Source organism: Daphnia pulicaria, chromosome 1 (genome assembly GCF_021234035.1).
Source record: "Daphnia pulicaria isolate SC F1-1A chromosome 1, SC_F0-13Bv2, whole genome shotgun sequence".
Taxonomy (NCBI): domain Eukaryota; kingdom Metazoa; phylum Arthropoda; class Branchiopoda; order Diplostraca; family Daphniidae; genus Daphnia; species Daphnia pulicaria.
Window position 1 is genome coordinate 40831311 of NC_060913.1, and position 18118 is coordinate 40849428.

Genomic DNA, 18118 nt, shown 5'->3' on the forward strand with positions numbered 1-18118 from the left:
AATTAAAATTAAGCTTCTTGACGACTCGGTTAAAATATTCAACTCCGCCAGTTGTTAATTTTTTGTCAGCACTTGTAACAGCTGGATGACTTTTTAGTCTCCGATGCAATAACATTTCGAGTGTTTTCAAGCGAATGCTGTGTTTTGACAACTTCTTCGCAGATTGCTGGATGGAATTAAAAGGGATTTATTTCCTTGACTGAGCACCAGCAGTAAGCTCACGTGCATGCGTAACTGTGAAAATCAGATACGAGCAGCAGCAGCAGCAGCATTGGTTATACCTATAGCACACCTAATTGCGGCCAAAGTGGAAATGGCGGACTTACGTAAACTAATACCCCTTCAAATTTAATTTTCACACTCGACAAGAGCGAGACGAGAGTGTGTAATTCGTACAGCTTTTACTCCGACTAATTACCTGTCATATAATTCGTACGAACCATGATTACCATACGTTTAATGGTTCAAAACACATTGGACTGAAATACGTCACCATGTCCTGCATCAATAACGCCCACGTCGTTCCTTAAATCTGATGCCATTAAATAATTTTTCTTTTTTATTATTTCTACTATTTAACATCAAAAGACTGTCTGCTCTTTACGTGTACCTGATTCAGCTGGTCATCAGGAACCAATGAGCGATGGTTGGCTCTTCATCATCTTGTATCCTTTAAATGACCGTCATATGTTGGAAACCTAAAATGAAATGTTGCATGGCTGTTCCGCAAAATTTTCAAGTTGCTTTCAATCACTTTTTTTTTGTTTTTGTCTTTGTTGGCAGGAAACGCCCCATCATACTTACTGATGACGGTCTCGATGGCCTCGTTATCCGTGTTCTGCTTGGAACTGCGCGTACCAGCAGCTCAATGGAGCCCGCGAAAAGAAGTGAAATAAATGGGAGTAGAAGATAGTTAGCTTTGTTACGACATAGCATGTTCTCTTGGGTGACTTTTGATTAATTACTGTGCGACCACTAGACCCAAACCCTTACACGAAACCCTTTTATACGCAAGTGCTGTATCATTTCATCTGCTACTTTTTCCAGATACTTATTATGTGTGTATATATACTTTTCCTTTCTTGGTATACATAGAATTCCCCTTTTTCGGTCTTGTTGCCTTTTTTATCTTTTTGTCTCGCCTCTTTGGATTATGAAGTCTATTATAACACCGGAAATGACAAGTGATGTGCCATACGACTCCGCGATGGTTCTTCGCATCAGAATTTTTTCGGAAAATTCCATTGGGAGCTCTAATCAAGATGCGCATCTACCTAATTCTTATCTTATAGAATCGGTAGCTATAGTGCTACACAACCGTATATGTCTGTCTCTCGCAGGTTGTGTCCTTTGGAATTGAGAGACTTTGCGTCACTCTTCCTCGCACCGCCGTAAATCTTGTGTAAGCCGATTTGATTGCAAAGCAACTTTCCTTTGCCTTTTGAAATGAAACAAATTTGATGCTATACATTTCTGACAAAAACGTGAAACCTTTAAATGGCTGACACCGTCAATTTCCTATAATCGTCTCCAGTTGCAAGAATTAGTGGGTTGCGTATAGGCTCTCTGCTGGCTATAACGCGGGACCGGGAAAGTATACGAAGAAAACGAACGCATGTCCATATGTTTTGCCATTTCCATGGCACCCCAGACCCTTTAGACGTTTATTTCGTTTATACAAATTCAAAGTTAAATAAAAATCTGAATGTCAGTGAACATTTTAAACTTATTTCCATCCTTGATGCTGCTGTTGTACATCGATTATTCTAAAATTCAGACGATCAATGAATGATAATTTACCATAAAATTGTTATTACTATTATAGCAAAGCCGCGTACCCATATTTTGTATTTGTATGAAATTGTACTTTTCAGTATAGACATTGTAAATGCCACTGTTTACAATCGCTGTTTACAATCACTTGTGTTTGATCCATATTTCTGTTTGCATTACGGTAATAATTCTTCGAGTCTTAGCTGAAACTATAACGAAAGAAAACCAGCAGCACTCCTGGAGTATTATGTGCTGATTCAGTACAGTAAATCTTATTGCAGTCAATTGCGACCAAATGCCGGACCAGCAGTTAATCGACCGTACTTATTTCTCGACTCCCGAAATAGCCTATCATTATTGGCGGACCATGATTTCTGCTTTTTCGTCGGAAAAAACAAAATCCCCAGCGCAAACATGTTCCATCAACGTCCTGTAAGTGTTGCAACAAAAAGATCAAAAGCGCTTACGTCATCTTTCAAAAACGTGGGCGGTCGGAAAAATTGGAGAGTAGGCTACTTGAAATATGTACGTCAGAAGTTATTCTACGTATACATGGTCAATTTATGTTTTACGAGTAGGCACCGATGGTTGGGATGCGCTTGCGCTCTGATTTTTCAATGCCTGCATATGCACCAATATATGCTGTTCTAGACCACTAGATATATGACAAATACCTAATACATTCTGCATGACTGATAGCTACATATCGGCTCTGTATCTGTAGCGTATAGTATACTGTGTATATATTAAAGCTGCGTATACACAGAGGCCTGCAAAGAGGAAATCAAATATGGATATAGAGGGGGAGGGGATAAAGTTACTGAGGTCAGTCCGTGGCCGGTGGGCGGATTATAATCGTTTTTACCTGCATTTTTCAGAACATCGTTTGTCCTTGTTGATTAGCGCTGTGAACGGAAGTGCCTATAGCGGGCTCGTGACGTTCATATTGAATGAGGAAAAGGTGAACACTGCGGACACTGGGTTAATCGAATGTTCAATAATAGGCAGGATATTTAAAAGCTTTGGGTTGGGCGGGAACGTTCGATGACCTAATTAAGTGACACATGATGATACATCAATGTTGACACTACACCGCGCATTCCCCCGCACCGGATAAAAAATATTTTAAGTTTCAAATTAATTTTCGTTGACCCTGATTAAATCCTCAAGATTTTCAAACGAAAGTTTTAACGCTGTGTAGTAACGAATTATGATTAAGATACCGGAGCAGTTTGGTCCCAGACCAGTGGCCCATATGTAATGCTCAAGTTCAGACTTGGAGGGAAGTTTTCTTGCCTCATCATACCTTTCGTACACTGTATACTTTTTTCAAACTGCGCGAATCCTTATTCTGCTGTGATTAACCAGCGGAAGGAATATGCATGAACGACATCTTCAGATTTCTGTTCCTCTAGATATATATAGTTTGACGCTGTTGGTCTACACTATTTATATACATTACACATACAAACCTTTTTGTTCCGATATTGTCTGGTGCCATTCAATCTTTTTGCGATGAGAAGAGCTCACATGCAGAAACGACATTGTGACGTATAGATGGAAATAGCTTCCGAAATCTGATGGCGATAGCATTTTATTTCAGAAACGACGCGGCAAGAGTGTACAGCAGCAGCAGCAGCAGTTGTAGTAAAAGAAATTCAATTTAGTTTGGCTGAAATGGAAGCCAATTAGCCATAAGTGCTCGCTATATGGCTCCACCAATCTGGGCGAGTCGATGACTATTGTCAATGGGATGGATGGAAAATCCAATTAAACTTGAAGCCTCTAGGCGTGTCAAAAATATTCCACCTTCTCGCACTTTCGCGCTGAGATCTATACTTTGGAATCTAAAAGCAGAAGAGTTAGGGCATCTTTATACTCTGTACTACCACGAAAAAGAAAAGTCTGTGCGCCAGTCACTGTGACCTATTGAGATCGATGTCGAGTGCAACATGTGTGCTTATTCCCTTTTCGATGCGGAGAAACTTGATTGAACGTAACACGTCATTGAAAGATATAGTGAAAAGATAGTTGATGAGGAGAATTATTTAACACATCCGGCAAACTTAAATGGCACTCACTGCGCAATAAAAATAAAAACTTAAATCCTTTTTGGTCCTAAACTGCTGTATAAGGATTCTTTGATAATTCATCAAATCTATTTTTTCATTGCAAAATTTATCGAAATCTTACGATTGGACGGAGGTAACCGGAGGTAACTGCCAAAAGTATTACGTAAGCGTTTAGGGAGTAGTGCGTTTTCTTTTTGCATAAAAGAAAAAAAGTTTCTTTGCTTTGCTTTCGTCTGACTGGATGATCCAGATAGGCTATTCGGTCAAACCACCAGGGATTCGGGGATTTTTATTTTTTTTATCCTGAAAGCCTGAGACTGTCAACGAAAGCGCAAATCCATGTCAATTGGTCTCCAGCTCTCATTCGACGAAATCATTTAGACTCTTATTCTGATATTAGCTTTATACGCGGACTATAAGATCTTGTTAGCGTACCCTCCTGTACCATCAATGGGAGAAAATCATCTTCTTTGATTAAATTCAATTTAGTTTTGCAAAGCAGAATGCGTCAGCTATTCAACAAATAGATGATGGCTGAAAGTGGATGAAACACACATCTCGCAATTCATAATGTACCTCTTACGTCATTAACAACATGAATAAATAAGATAAGCTAATGTAACAGCGGAACCTCCTATTGTATGGAAAGCCGTTGGTGACACATTTCACGGAAAATGTGCAGGCGTGTACAGGTTACGCAAGTTGCAATGCTACTTCCAATTGCACTTCCAATTGCAAACAGATATGCAAGGGTAGTATGCAAATTATACTTATGATAATGACAATCAACTCGGTGATGCGCACATTACAATGGATATGTATATTGACTATATTCCATGTTTTTAAAATTGAACCAGTGGTAGGCCTACCTTGACGACTTCGCCATCTAGGGTGGGCGCACATATTTTCCTCGAATCCCTACCCTTCTAGATGGCGAAGTCGTTGAGCTACTACTGGTTCAAAAAACCGGGCATTACAAATTACAATTTTCAACTATGATGAGACCTGTTTGTCTATGGAATTCTCATTACAACTGCGTTACTTCCAAAAATCCCCTAGACCATCAGTCTCTTGGTCCATGAATTAATCTCCATCCTCTTCGTGAAATATAAGAATAATCAAAGCCACAAAAAGCCTCTGTAATTCGTGATTTTTTGAAGTATCTTGCGCATAAATTGTTTTATTTTCATTTTACTCGATTTAATGCAGATAACATGATCCAACTCTCAAGCAGCGGAAATTGATCCACCAACAAGAAATTCGAGAATAGAATACGAGAATGGCAAATTAGATTACAGAGAGAAGTTGATGACTAACAGTAATTAGTTATGGCGTCACGGAAAAATTCAAGGTCTTTTGCGCGCAGGAATGAAGATTGAGGAGAATGAAAAAGGAATTATTTTCCCTTATATCTTTACTAGTGCCATTAGGGAGATTGAAAACATGAAGCAAGAGCTAGCTCACACCTTTAATTGCTACAAATAATTAGCAGGCAAATTTCTCATGTAGCCTTCGTCTTATTAAGAAAATGTTACGTGATGTAACGTAAAAATTTGAGTGAAAACAAAAATAAATTAAATAATATAAATTATCGCAATCACAAATCTGTATTCGATTAAATAAATCAACACAACAATGAAACGGCTGAATGATTTTGAAAACGGGGATTCCCGCAAACTGCCTAACAGAACGGAAATAGTGCATGAACTACGGAAACGGAACAGCATCTTTGGACTTTTTTAATAATGAACATAAGAAATGAAAAAAAAGAAACAAACAATAGATCGACCTTGGGCCATAGCTGCAGGCATATCCTACAAGCATCGAAAATTACGTTTGTAAGTATAAATATATTGGTCTCTGTTTTCGCAGAGATCGTGAGTCCAAAGCAGGTCACTAACAGAAATCTTTGGCAGATCATTGTTCTTCTCTTAAGCAACATTGCAGTTTGTTCTTGTACTTAGTATCAATGATAACGCATTTCTTCTTATTTGAAATAGAACAAATGGCCGCAGTTAGCTTCGAGACGTTTGCAGCCAAACACATTTCGTTCCTCAATACTTAACACACACCAACGGAATGCTTCGATAAGAATATAACACACATCTGCATGGGATAAATGATCTTAAACCTTCTTCAGCATTGGTAGATTTAAAACGGCAGGAATGTCTATGTCTTCTAGTTTGATTGAAGATGGGCTATACGGAAAACGCACCGTAAATGCGTGTTTGGTATCCATTAGCAATTTGCTCTGTGATTGGTGGTCGGTTCGTTTTTGCAGCTCTTCCTGCACTTTGCGGATAAAAGAAATCGGAATTCGATCTTCCAATTCATCGGCTGGCGTGTACAGATTCAGAATTTTGATGATCTGAGCGCTGGTTAACCGGGAACACATCGTGCAAATGTTACTGACGTCGTCGTCGGATTTTCTGGCTTGTAACAACTGTGCGGCTTGGATAATAGGCTGCAGGGTATCTACGATAGTAGCACTCATACTGTCCTGTCCATGAATGTGCTGGTCACGCACCCATTGTTCCAGATGGGAAATATTGTACCGAATCTGAATGCCTTTCGACCAGTGACACATTTCTTTACGCAATAGGAGGTTGTTCAATGCACAGGCACAAATGTAATAGAACACCTGAAAATAAAGATAAAATTTAAGTATTGAATTAAGAATGGTATGTAACCTACATAAATGCACGAAGGCAAATACCTGGCGGAAAGCTTGGGCGATAAGCGTCGGATCTACGCCATATAACTGCAACACTTGGTGGAAAATGGTTAACTCGCGCAACAAATGTGCGATCGCTTCTTGTGGATCAACAGGACTTGTGGTATCCCTCGTTGACCCCGATCTGTAATTGCCAGATAGTAAATATTGGAAACTTTTGGCTGATAAAAATCATCAATTACCTCGCTCGGCCGCTCTGTCCTACTGGTTGCTTATGACTAGAAAGTCCAGAGATGGCTTCATGTTCCAACACTGCAGTGACAATAAGCTGCTGAACACGCTCTTCCATAAATTTGATTACCGCCTAAGAGTAATTGCAATTATTTCATCAGTTCAATTAGTTTCACGATTAAGAAAAAATCACCTGATAAATCCAAACAGCGATATCACTAAGAACTTGTCGGTATTCTGACAAATCAAAATTCCTCAAACATTGTTCATTTTGTTTCGGAGTATTTTCCTCTTGGAATGTCTGTTAAAATCAATTACATGTTAGATGATTTAAATAATTAGATGGCCAACGCTTGCAAATTGAAACATACCTTTTCTCCACTGTACTGCTTTAGACTGTGTAAAAGTCTGCACGTGTTGACTAACCAGACAACTGAAGTGTCCAGATCCTCATAGCGTTTCTTAATGAGTCGACGAATAGCGTTAATAATCAGAGTTAAGAAAGATCTGATTTTATCGTCACTGTTGATGTAATCTGCGTGTCGGACACACATAAAAATGATGTATGCCGGAAGACCGGGTAACAGAGTTGACGCAACGCGTGGTTTCAATTCTAGAAATTCAAACCAAAAAAATCATTATGAAGTTACTTTATTTCGTCACAACACCAAAAGGACTCACCGTAGACGAGATTCCTGGCGATCTGCTTTTCGTCGCCCATGTTAAAATCAAACATCCCAAGATAATTCGTTTCCTTTTTACGAACAACCGGCAGCGATGATTCGCTTCTTTCGTTCCTGCGACTCGAATGCACTGTTTCACGCACTTCAGGGCTGGCTTCCTGATTTTCGGCAGGTACACCCTCTTGCTTCACCTTTTTCGCCAATTTCATCTGCGATCTGTACTTTTTGAGTTGCTCGGATAGCAAATCATTCTTTTCCTGGAGATCCAAATTGTCAGCCGTGAGTCGAGAAATTTCATGCTGTATGACAGCATCGGTTTGTCCTTGTGGCGTCCGATGTAAGGCCCCGGCAAGAAGCTTTGCCTGCTGTTCATTATCCAATCGCAGACGTTCGACTTCTTCTCTTTCAATCTGAATCTTCCGCTGAGACGAGGCTTTCTCTTCCTGTAATTCATTTTCTAGATGCCGTATGATACGCTTTTGAGATTCAAAAGCCATCAAAATCTCGTTGTCTTCAGCAAACGGCTCTCCTCCGTTTAGACGCGATGCGTTCAGTGTAGTTTGCTCACCAATGTCACCTCCAAGAGTCGTGTTAGCCAACACGGTCCGCAGCTGAATACATTCCTCTCGTCGTCGATCGAGCTCGTCGGACATGGCATCGAATTGGCTCATCAGCATATCCAGACTGCGGGGCAATTGAACCTCATTCTCTGTTGCAGCTTGACGACGAAGATTCTTCAGGTCATCTTTGATCTTGGCGTTTTCCATTTCGAGCTCTTGCAAGCGTATCATGTCCTGAGCTCTCCTGACATCGGCAGTCGGACTTTCGCGCTCCAACTCTTCAACCCTAGTCGCCAATGATGCCTTGTCTTTTTCAACAGTCTTCAACCGCTGTTGTAGCTTGAGGACCAGACCAACATCTTCGCTGTCCGACCGATTAGGAACATGACGAACAGATCCATAACCACCATCATCTTCAGGATCTGCGATCAATTCACTGGTATTGCTGAGCGTACTCACGTTCGAAGCGTTGCGAGAATGACCACGAATAGTTTCACTCTTGCTGCTTTTCCCTGGTTCCTCATGAAGGCGTTCAAGTTCTCTTTCAGCTTCTTCAAACCGCTCCTCCAGCTCGTGGTAGTCCTGAAGCAACTTCTGGTAGGCTGCTCTTTCTTGATCGTATTCTTGAGCCAGCATAGCTCGTTCTTGGTCCAGTCTTCGTAGGATGGATTCTTCGGCTTCCTGACTGCGGGTTTGGTTGATTTCAGTCGACTCAACGAGCTCTTTTTGAATATTTTCGATTTGAGCGTTTAACTCTTCATTTTGCTTTTCAACCCTCTCGCGATCTTGTACGAGATCCATCTTTTCATCTCTCTCACGATCCAATTGGGTCTGCAATTGTTTTACCATGAGTTCCAGTTCACCTATCCGCCCAACAGAAACTTTTAACTCATTGGCTAATCCGCGGTTTGCTTCACACTGGGTCTTCAATTCGGCATAATCATTTTGCTTTTGTCGAAGAGGTATCAGCTCTTTGTTCATCTCTTCAATTCTTTGTTGCATGGATATAATCTTATTTTCCAAGCCTTTATTAAGATTTTTGACGTGCTCGATAGATCGGGCCTCCAAACGAAGAGCTTTGTATTGACGACGGGCCAACCAACGACGCCAGCAGCACTGCAACAGGACGATGCTCTTACGTGCACGAAGATAACGTCGTCTGGCTAAGAAACCGCGAACCATCTTTTGAATCATAACTGCCTTGGCATTGCACACCAATTGCAGGTATCTCTTGCGAGCCAGGAATCCACGGCCATACGTCTGCAGACGGAGTACGTTCTCACGGAGTCGGGTATAAGAACGTCGCTTAAGAAATCCTCGGACGTGTTTCTGAATAACGATGGCTGATCTTGTTTCTCTCAAGCGCTGAGCTTTACAACGAGCCAAGTAACCGCGACAAAATCGCTGGACGCCAACAACTGCCAGTCGCAACTTAACGTAGCGCTTTCGGTAGAACCAGCCACGAATCATCCGCTGAATGAGAATTCCGCAAGCTCTTAATTTGTCTGTACGGCGCTTCTCCAAGTATGCAACTTGACCGGCACGGAAGAAAATTTTGCTTGCTCCAAACTTGAACTTGTCTTCTTCGGTTATAAGAGTAGCGAGGACTGTCTCACAAGATTCTCGCTGAACAGACAAATCTCGCAGCTTCCGCTGACATTGCCGGCTATGAAACAGGACTCGATAACGGACGATGAATTCTTCATACGTTAGTCGTGACGGAAATCCAGCAGCACTGATTCGTACGGTCTCCAAGACCCCACAAGCTGAAATATTGAACAAAAACAAAATAATTAGGCACAATAAATTGAATTTCAATAACAAACTGTAATACCGCGAAGCTGCTGGACTGCTCGGCGAGGTTCGAAAACGAAGGATTCTTTGGAATCGTTGGGCTTGATACATCGAACATAGTGCGGGGTTGTAGCATTTAACGTATTCATAAGAAGAGTTAGTGATTCCCTAAATTGCGAACCAACTGTTCGACGATTCTGTTTTGTCATGGTGTTGGTCTGTCGGCCTGCGCCACCTCCAGGGACTAACAAGCTGCCACCTCCTCGAGGAACGGTACCGACAACACTACGCGATCCCGCAGCTGCTGCAGCAGGAGAACGAGCACCAACAATCGACTCTTCGTCCAAAATTAGCTGCCGGACAATTCCATTCGAGCTGCTACGTAGAATTTGCACTTGTTCTTCTAGAACCGTATCACGATTTTTTTCGACAAAGCCCGCACACTGATACTCGACGCGATCCGCGAAATGGACGATAATGAAGCCCGTGTTGGATAGTCGAGGTTTCACGAATTGTTCATACTTTTTGCATTGGGTGTAAAGCTTTTCAACCCAAGCGTTGTCAGCTCCTTTGGGTACTCGACATTCTTCATCTAGCAAATCCAGGATGCCCAACGGTTTCTCAATCAAGTCAATACACGGCTGATTATCGTAAAAATCGATAAAGGTCCAATCGATCTTCTCTCGGACGTACTCTTCTTGTTCCAGCTTGAAAACATGTTGATTGAACTGCTGCTGCAATTTTTCGTTTGCATAGTTAATGCAAAATTGTTCAAAACTGTTCCACTCAAATGTCTCGAAACCGTAAATATCAAGAACACCAATGAAGCGGTGAGGCCGGCTGGAACTGGCAAGTGATTTGTTAATCATGGTAACAATTTTCTGAAACAAAAGCGAGTAAATATGCTTGGCCAATGCGTCCCGCGCAAAGGAAGCTTCTGCTTTGGTCATCGGTTTAGTGAAGACTTCTTTCATGCTAACAATTTGGCGAAAGCATAGCCACTTTCGAAGTTCTTCACTTGAAGCTACGTCAAGTCCCATCAATGAACAAAACGAGGCCAGATAAGTGTCGGCTTTTGGAACGTTGCTTCCTTCGTGATCGGCGTCGACAATCGTGACGTTACCCAGATGTAAAAGGCCCGCAAATATTCGAAACATATCCGCCTGTTGGTCTTCACTGAATCCGAGAAGCGTCAAAGCGCGACGGGTCTCTTGAAACTCGGCCAGGTCATCAACACCGTCGATTGTGGGGCAGTTACCTTTTCGAGTGTATGAGAAATGGTCTTGGTGCTGCAATTGTAGGTACGCCATTTCAGGTAACGAGGAAGCCGCACATAGCTGGTAAAAGATGTGATAGTTGCGTTCCTCGGCTGATTGGAAAACCACACGCGATTTCTCCAGCAAGTAAGTGCGCATGCCTGCACCTTGGATGTGATAGTCTTTATTGAAACCTAGTTCAATGTATTTTCCGAATCGCGAACTGTTGTCGTTTCTCGTGGTTTTTGCGTTGCCAATGGCCTGTATAGATTCAAACCATCTCGTCATGGGGAGTTGAACAAAATAGTGAAAACAATAGAAATTTCACCTCCATGATGGGACTGGAAGCTAAAACTTTACGCTCCACTTGCGTCTCAGTAGCTGATCCTCCAGCTGTAGCGAAATAGCGCATGGCGTACTTGGCGGACACCGTCTTCCCTGCACCCGATTCACCCGAAACGATGATGGATTGGTCCTGGCTTTCCCTAATGTGTCATCAAAGATTTTTTTTAGCTTTAGGTAATACATTTAGTTTTTAATCCTCAAGTATTTGTTACCTTTCCATTTTAGTGAATGCCTCTTCAGCCACAGCGAAGATGTGAGGATCCAGACTTCCATACTGGTTTCTGTTTCTGTACGCCAACACAGTATCTTGGCTGTAGATCGACAGCTCTTGGTAAGGATTAATTGCGACCAAAACAATTCCTGGAAAGAAGGGGGAAAAGTACATAACGTTAAAATTGGAATGCTGACGAAAAATATTTTTCTGAATCATGAATTACCGCAATACGTGTAGATCGCATTATAGTTCATAAAACGAACTTTCAGCGTATGCAAGACAGCGGGTTCGTGCAGATATGAAAGTGACGTGAGGTCATTTCCACCAATTAAAAATTCTGGATTTCTAAGTGGTGGCAGATCTTTGCTTTCTTTTACATTGAGTTCAATTGTCTGTTTTTGAAAAATAGAAAATAAAAAATGTAATAACTTATGTTGTCAAAAAGTAAGATCAATAAAAATTTACTTCTGTTGTGTCTAGTAGCAGCTTTAGAGAGTCTGATTTGAAATCCTCCAGAATTTCTCCTATTTTCCAGACATCCGTTGCATCAGGAAGCCATACTTTTGCACCCTAAAGGACAAAAATAAAGTAGTGCATTCTCAGATTACAAATGGTGGATAAAATAAGCTAATACTATTGAGCTATGAGCTTCAAAACTCGCATCCAAACACTCAAATTGTCTGATCAAGAATCAATAACCACCTATATGATTTTTACACATTACGAAGTAAATGTTTTTGAAAGAGCATACATTAATTTAATGTGCCAATGCTTTAATGATACTGCCAACACAATTTTATACAACTGTAATTATTTTCCTCTGCATTTCAATACTAACAAAATCATAGTTTTTACTTTGTTGTTCTGGTGTTCGAGTAAAAAAAAGTTTACACAAACTCTTGTGCTTGGCTAAGCCACAAAGTTTACCGAGATAAATGGTTGAGGAAGGAAATGAGGGCATAGGTGCAATTGAGGAAGTTTGAAGAACAAAGACAACAAACCTTTGTATAGAGCACCGCTGTTGACATTTTTTACAGAAAACCTCACGGTTCTTACGATTCCCGTTATAAAATTCTCTCTCGCACCTTCAGCATCGATAGCAACGACATCAGAGAAACTGGACTACTTCAGCTGTAAGTTATAACCAACGAAACTGTTGTCTTATGTAATATCGACAGTAGATGATATGATCTAAAGTCTAATTCAAACGACGAAGTCAAATTCAACAGACCGCACACGGTGCAAGAGTATATGTATAAGCTCGTTTTGACAGCAGGGCACTGCGGGCAAACTCCTCAGTCAACTGTCGCTGTCTTGGCTCAAACAGCTGATCAGTCTGCTGACGTCACACGAGCGTGAAATATGATTTCCTCACAAAAAATCAAAATTTTCCTTATTTCGTCAGTCTTTTATAGGGAAACTTTGTTTAATTTAATAAATAAATAAATTTCTTCATTCGGTTATGGTAGATAGAGAAATGACTGACCTAATTCTTTCGCATTATAACATTAAAATGCATGATTATAAAACGCTTATCATCTCTTACAGCCGCCGCTCCAATCGTATTTTTTGGTGTCAACCATTTTATCAACTAGATAAACAAGTTTTTGTGACGCAGTGTTACATCTAATAACGGAAAATTAGATTTTTTTTAAATTTCTTTCAAAATACTTTTTTATTTAAACGTTAGCGGCCACTAGATGGCTTGCTATTCGTTGTGTGGGAAATTTTTGAAAAACCTTTAGTAGATTAAGATAGCTTTTTGCTTCTATTCCCTACTACATGGGTTTACAAATCATATACATTATATCGTACTGTGTAAAATTAAGTAATAAAAGCATTTTTTGAATTACAATTAAGCATAAGTTAAAAAATACATCGTGATATCTGGCAAGAAGTCACGAAATGATTTTCCGAATTAAAATCCTTTGTACTGGTGGAAAATATGAAACATGCGGTTCATATTTAGCCTTTATAACTTGGCATTAATGAACTGAACACCTTATGAAATGCAATAATTTCTCATTTTCTACTGTTTGAAATTCTTGAAAATGTGATTTCGTCCCAACATGACATCTCACGCATAGAAAAATAATTTCACAAACGCTAAGTGCTCACAGTTTACCCTTTATTTTCATTGATCAAACATCCTATTTACTTTCTTTTCAAATATGTAGAGCGCACGTAAGCACTCGTAAGATCTCCTTTGAATAAAACCGTACATGTGTCATGAAGAAATAAAAACTCCATAAAATGTTTGCTCGAACTTTGTATTAAATTAAATGTTATGACCTTCTGCAAAAAAGGAACCAAAACAAGAAAACAAAACAATCCTACGTTTTGTCTAAAAGGGAGGAGTGTGAGACGTTAACCATTAGCCAAGAGGAGGTCCAAAGTCTGCAACATTTTCAGTAAGAGTTTGACAAAAACATACAAACAATACTCAAGTAGAAGAGAGAAAACAGAAAAGTGCATATCCAGAAATATAGAAAAAAATCTGATCAATATTGAAGAAAATTTACAAATATTTTAAGATACTAAATGAGCCTGAGGTAGATTGTGCTCTATTCTCTATGCAGAATAGTTAAGAAATTACCCGAGGAAAATCTGAAAGACGTGACGTATTGCCACGACCTGTAAAATGTGCCCTTCGTTTGCAGCCAACTCGTTTTCTAAGAACTATAAAGGTTCACAAAAAAAAATGTTAAGAAAAAGTTGGACGGCCAGGAAAATCGAGAAATGGCGGCTTGAGCATTTGAGCGTTTAAAAACGTTAAGGCTATAGTTGGAGGACACTTTGCCTTCTGCTGCAGGAAAAATGCTTCCGTTTAAGAAAAAAGTAAATATTCGAAATACTATGAATAATTTGAAAAATCATGGTTCGGATATAGCCGCCTACATTAAAGAGTTTAAGATGAAAAAAAAAAAGAAAAAAAACTACCAACAGTGCGCGTATCCCCTAGACGAGATTCTTCAATTAAGAAAGAACCATTTGAAAATTCATTATAAAGATACACTAATTTAGAAAAATAGCAATTCAAATCTTTAAGACCTTCGAGGGCAAACAAAAAAGTTTCAAACTTCCATGGAAATTCCATCAATCAAAGAGTGGCTTGCTATATAAAAAAAAAATCAAGGCTCAGCCCTCAATGGGAGGCAAAATTGTTCGGATTGATGTGCCAATAGTGTCAGAGGCAAAGGGAATTAATTCCAGTTAGTTACTGTCCGTAGGTTGAGGAAGATCGGGAGTTTGTTGATAACCTTGATGCTGGTTGGCAATTGGCGAAGACGCGGTGGTTATCTGCGATCCGGAAGCCGTCCCGGAACCTTTGTAGTGACGCCTATGTAAAGAAAATATTGTAACTTCAACTCGCCAACAATGTCTATGCTTTAAAGACAAACATTAGTGGTCTATGATGCTTCACGTAATCCGAGTGATGTTGTAGCTGCCAGCAGGAACGACAGAAGTACTTGAAACAAGCAAGATCGCGACAGAAGTATGGGCCTTGCTGGACGCCGCAGGTGGCGCAGAGCGAGTCCTCCAAATACGGGTCCACTTGAACCTTCTTGGTGAACTTGGGAGTCTTGATCTCGATGAACGCAGCAGCCACAGCTTTCATGTACGAGCGATTGTTGTTGAAAGTAACACGGCCCGATCCAATAGGATATTTAAATTTATCCGTGTCGATTCCAGCATAGAGAACACCACCAAACAAGTCATTCATAATGTGCGCCAAACCTTCAGCATTGAGCATTCCATGCAAAGCTCCAACGAAGACAGTTTTCTGGGGATCAAGACGCTGAGTTGGCGAACGGACGTAGTTGCTGTCGCTCAACATCCAGGGAATAACCTGCACCTCCTTTGAGCGCATGCGACGCGAAGAAATCTTGTAGTACCAGCTACCACCGTTGCTGTAGTCGTGCGTGCAAGCTTGCAATAGAGATTTGACGTGTTTCTCGTTGTCGAAGATTATGTAAACATAACCTTTGGGGGGATTAGCCACATTGTCCTTGCCTGGCCATTCCACCTTGATTGATCCAAACTGCTTGAAAGCGTTAGTGAGCGATACTTCAGTTATGTCCCATGGGACGCCACCTAGGAAGACTTTACAAGAATACGTAGCATTCTTGTAGGCGCGCGGAGGAAGATGACCACTCCAAGTGCATGTTGGTTCGCAAAGAGAAGCAGCGTTGCGGTACATACGAGCAGCTCGTTCCAGATTACTATTTCCATCAGTTGGGCCTGATGAAGAATTGAAAGATCCCGACCCTAATCCAAGGGCAGCAGCACTCAACGAGGGTGACCAAGATGATTGCAATGCATTCTCCACAGCATTCAACGCATTACGATCGACCCCATTGCCAGAAGATCCGTTTAAAAGAGAAGATAATCCATTTGCGTTCCCAGCAATAGCCTATTTGACAATCAATAATCAGCTGGAAGCTTAACTTAAATCAATTACACAAAATTACCTGCAGACTTTGAAGATTACGAAGATTTTGCCATGCTTGAAGGTTCTGGAGATTGGCCAATTCCTGGAGATTTTGCAGATTGGTCTGCAGTGTTTGCAAACTCTGTGGGCTCATATCATTTCCAGTCAGGCTACCAAGTTGGGCCAATCCATTCTGCTGCAAAGCTGCCTGCAGTTTGCTGTTTTGTAAAGCCTGTTGCTGTTGATAGGTAAGTTGTTGCTGCAACCCCTGATTAGAAAATGGATTCACACTCGGCGGCGACACGCCAGACGTGTTACTTCCCGACATATTGAGACTTTGCTGAAAATAAAAAAGGGATCAACAGGATCATTACTACGTCTTGTCAAACGTACGCAACAAGTGGTTTTACCATTAATTCAGTAAGCGAAGACTCGACGCTTGAAATTCCCGACGAGCTCAACATGGAAAGATCCGATTCAGTTGGTGAGGCACCTTGCCCATCATGGCCGCGTTGACAACCCATCATCAAAACCTGTTCCAAAGTAGGGCTGCCCGATTCCCTACAATGAATGATAATGTATTTATGATCCTACTACTAAAATACTTATTCCTACCTAAAAAGAGAAGTCCCGCGAATAGGACGACAACACGAAGTGGGCGTTGAGTGAATCCCTGGCTGCATAGAGCTGCTAAAACCTCCAGTAGATTGTGAACGAGTAGTACGTGGCTGGCCACTAGCAACGGGCGATGACGCGGATGAAGTAGGCGAGTCTCCTAATCCCGAGCTAGCCATCGATTGACGATGTTGGCTCAACGACATAGAGCGTTGCGATGGCTGATTGTTGTTTGAAGAATTGGGGATCAATTTGTTCATTGACTGACCTTCATTCTACAATCCTTGATTTAGTATTTTAATCATATTCACAAAAGAAAGACATACCTTGTTGAGGAACAGCGATGACGAGCTAAAAGACTTCAATTGATTCTGTTGCTCCCTTTGTTGCTCCAACTGGTGCTGCTTTAAAGCTTGGCTGAGCTGATGTTGTTGCAACAAGTTAGCCAAAACGTCATCTTGCTGAGAAACCATTTGATTCCCATTGTTCCCATTAGAACTGAAGCCGGAGAACAAATCCGACATGGACAAGGAATCTACACACAGATCACAATGAGCGCGACTTCCGACGTAATACAATCAAACAATTTACCAGTATAGTTGCGTTTCGATGCCACCTCTCCAGTGAGGTTAGTAAGATCAAGACTGTTCTCCAACATGGCATTGATTCTCTGCATAATCTCCAAATTCGTAGCTTCACCCATCGTGCCACTGCTGCTCGTCCCGTTGTTGGTTTGAGCAGATTGAACTTGGTTGCCGTTTGAGTTCGTGCCACACAAACGACTCAAATTAAGACCAAATCCTAAATCAACTGATGGATCACTACCGAGTCCTAACTGCAAATGAAAAAAATACAACTTAGTTTACACGATTGGGTATTTGTCAAAGTTTAACGGTCCAAATTTTAAAAAGAGGGATGAGAAAAATCAGTTACTCAATTTCCGGACTGGACCCTCTACAGCGACATTTCTAACTTTGCCGTGACAATTCTAAACAATCTCACTTATTTTTAACTAAAAACCAAGCCTAAAACTAAGAGCACTGCAATATTTTAAAACAAATTCAGAAGAGCTCAAAACACGAGGTCCTTACTTGTGGAAAGCTAGGCATCTTCTCTCAGTTGACGTGGTGGTGTTCTACGGCCGTAGAACGTTCCGCTCCCCTTCAATTTCGAACAAAAGAAAAATGAATCGATTGATACCACAAAATTAACACGTCATTTAAAAAAATTACTTTCACAATGGTAATAAAGTAATCAGATGAAAATTCTGACTACTCAAGAATTAATACAAATTCAAGAAAGCAATGAACGTGCGGCCGGTTTCGACCAACACCAAGATCGAATGAATCGTTTTGTCAAGCCCCTGCCGGCAAAGGTAAGCTATTCGCTTGGCAAAAACAAAGGAAAAATTTACCTTTTATTTCATACCCCTTCACGAATATTATATATACCCTACCTCAAACAGGGTA

The 18118-nt window shown here is 40.8% G+C and overlaps 2 protein-coding genes across 2 annotated transcripts; both read right to left on the minus strand.

Moving 5' to 3' along the window:
• Positions 1 to 5433: 5433 nt before the first annotated feature.
• LOC124320215 (unconventional myosin-Va-like) lies at positions 5434 to 12949 on the minus strand. Its single transcript, XM_046782964.1, has 12 exons — positions 12604 to 12949; positions 12068 to 12172; positions 11826 to 11994; positions 11601 to 11748; positions 11372 to 11528; positions 9828 to 11304; positions 7432 to 9759; positions 7122 to 7363; positions 6944 to 7051; positions 6762 to 6883; positions 6562 to 6703; positions 5434 to 6486 (listed from the first exon to the last, which is right to left on the minus strand). Exons 1-12 carry the CDS (start codon positions 12628 to 12630, stop codon positions 5971 to 5973), a joined length of 5541 nt encoding a protein of 1846 aa, XP_046638920.1. The 5' UTR covers positions 12631 to 12949; the 3' UTR covers positions 5434 to 5970.
• A 909-nt stretch (positions 12950 to 13858) lies between these two features.
• LOC124320268 (cytoplasmic polyadenylation element-binding protein-like) lies at positions 13859 to 18022 on the minus strand. The gene is made up of 9 exons (XM_046783066.1): positions 17882 to 18022; positions 17741 to 17810; positions 17241 to 17484; positions 16976 to 17184; positions 16650 to 16924; positions 16445 to 16595; positions 16075 to 16374; positions 15004 to 16016; positions 13859 to 14942 (listed from the first exon to the last, which is right to left on the minus strand). The coding sequence occupies exons 2-9, from the start codon at positions 17756 to 17758 to the stop codon at positions 14816 to 14818; spliced, it is 2337 nt and encodes a 778-aa protein (XP_046639022.1). The 5' UTR covers positions 17759 to 17810; positions 17882 to 18022; the 3' UTR covers positions 13859 to 14815.
• Positions 18023 to 18118: the final 96 nt, after the last annotated feature.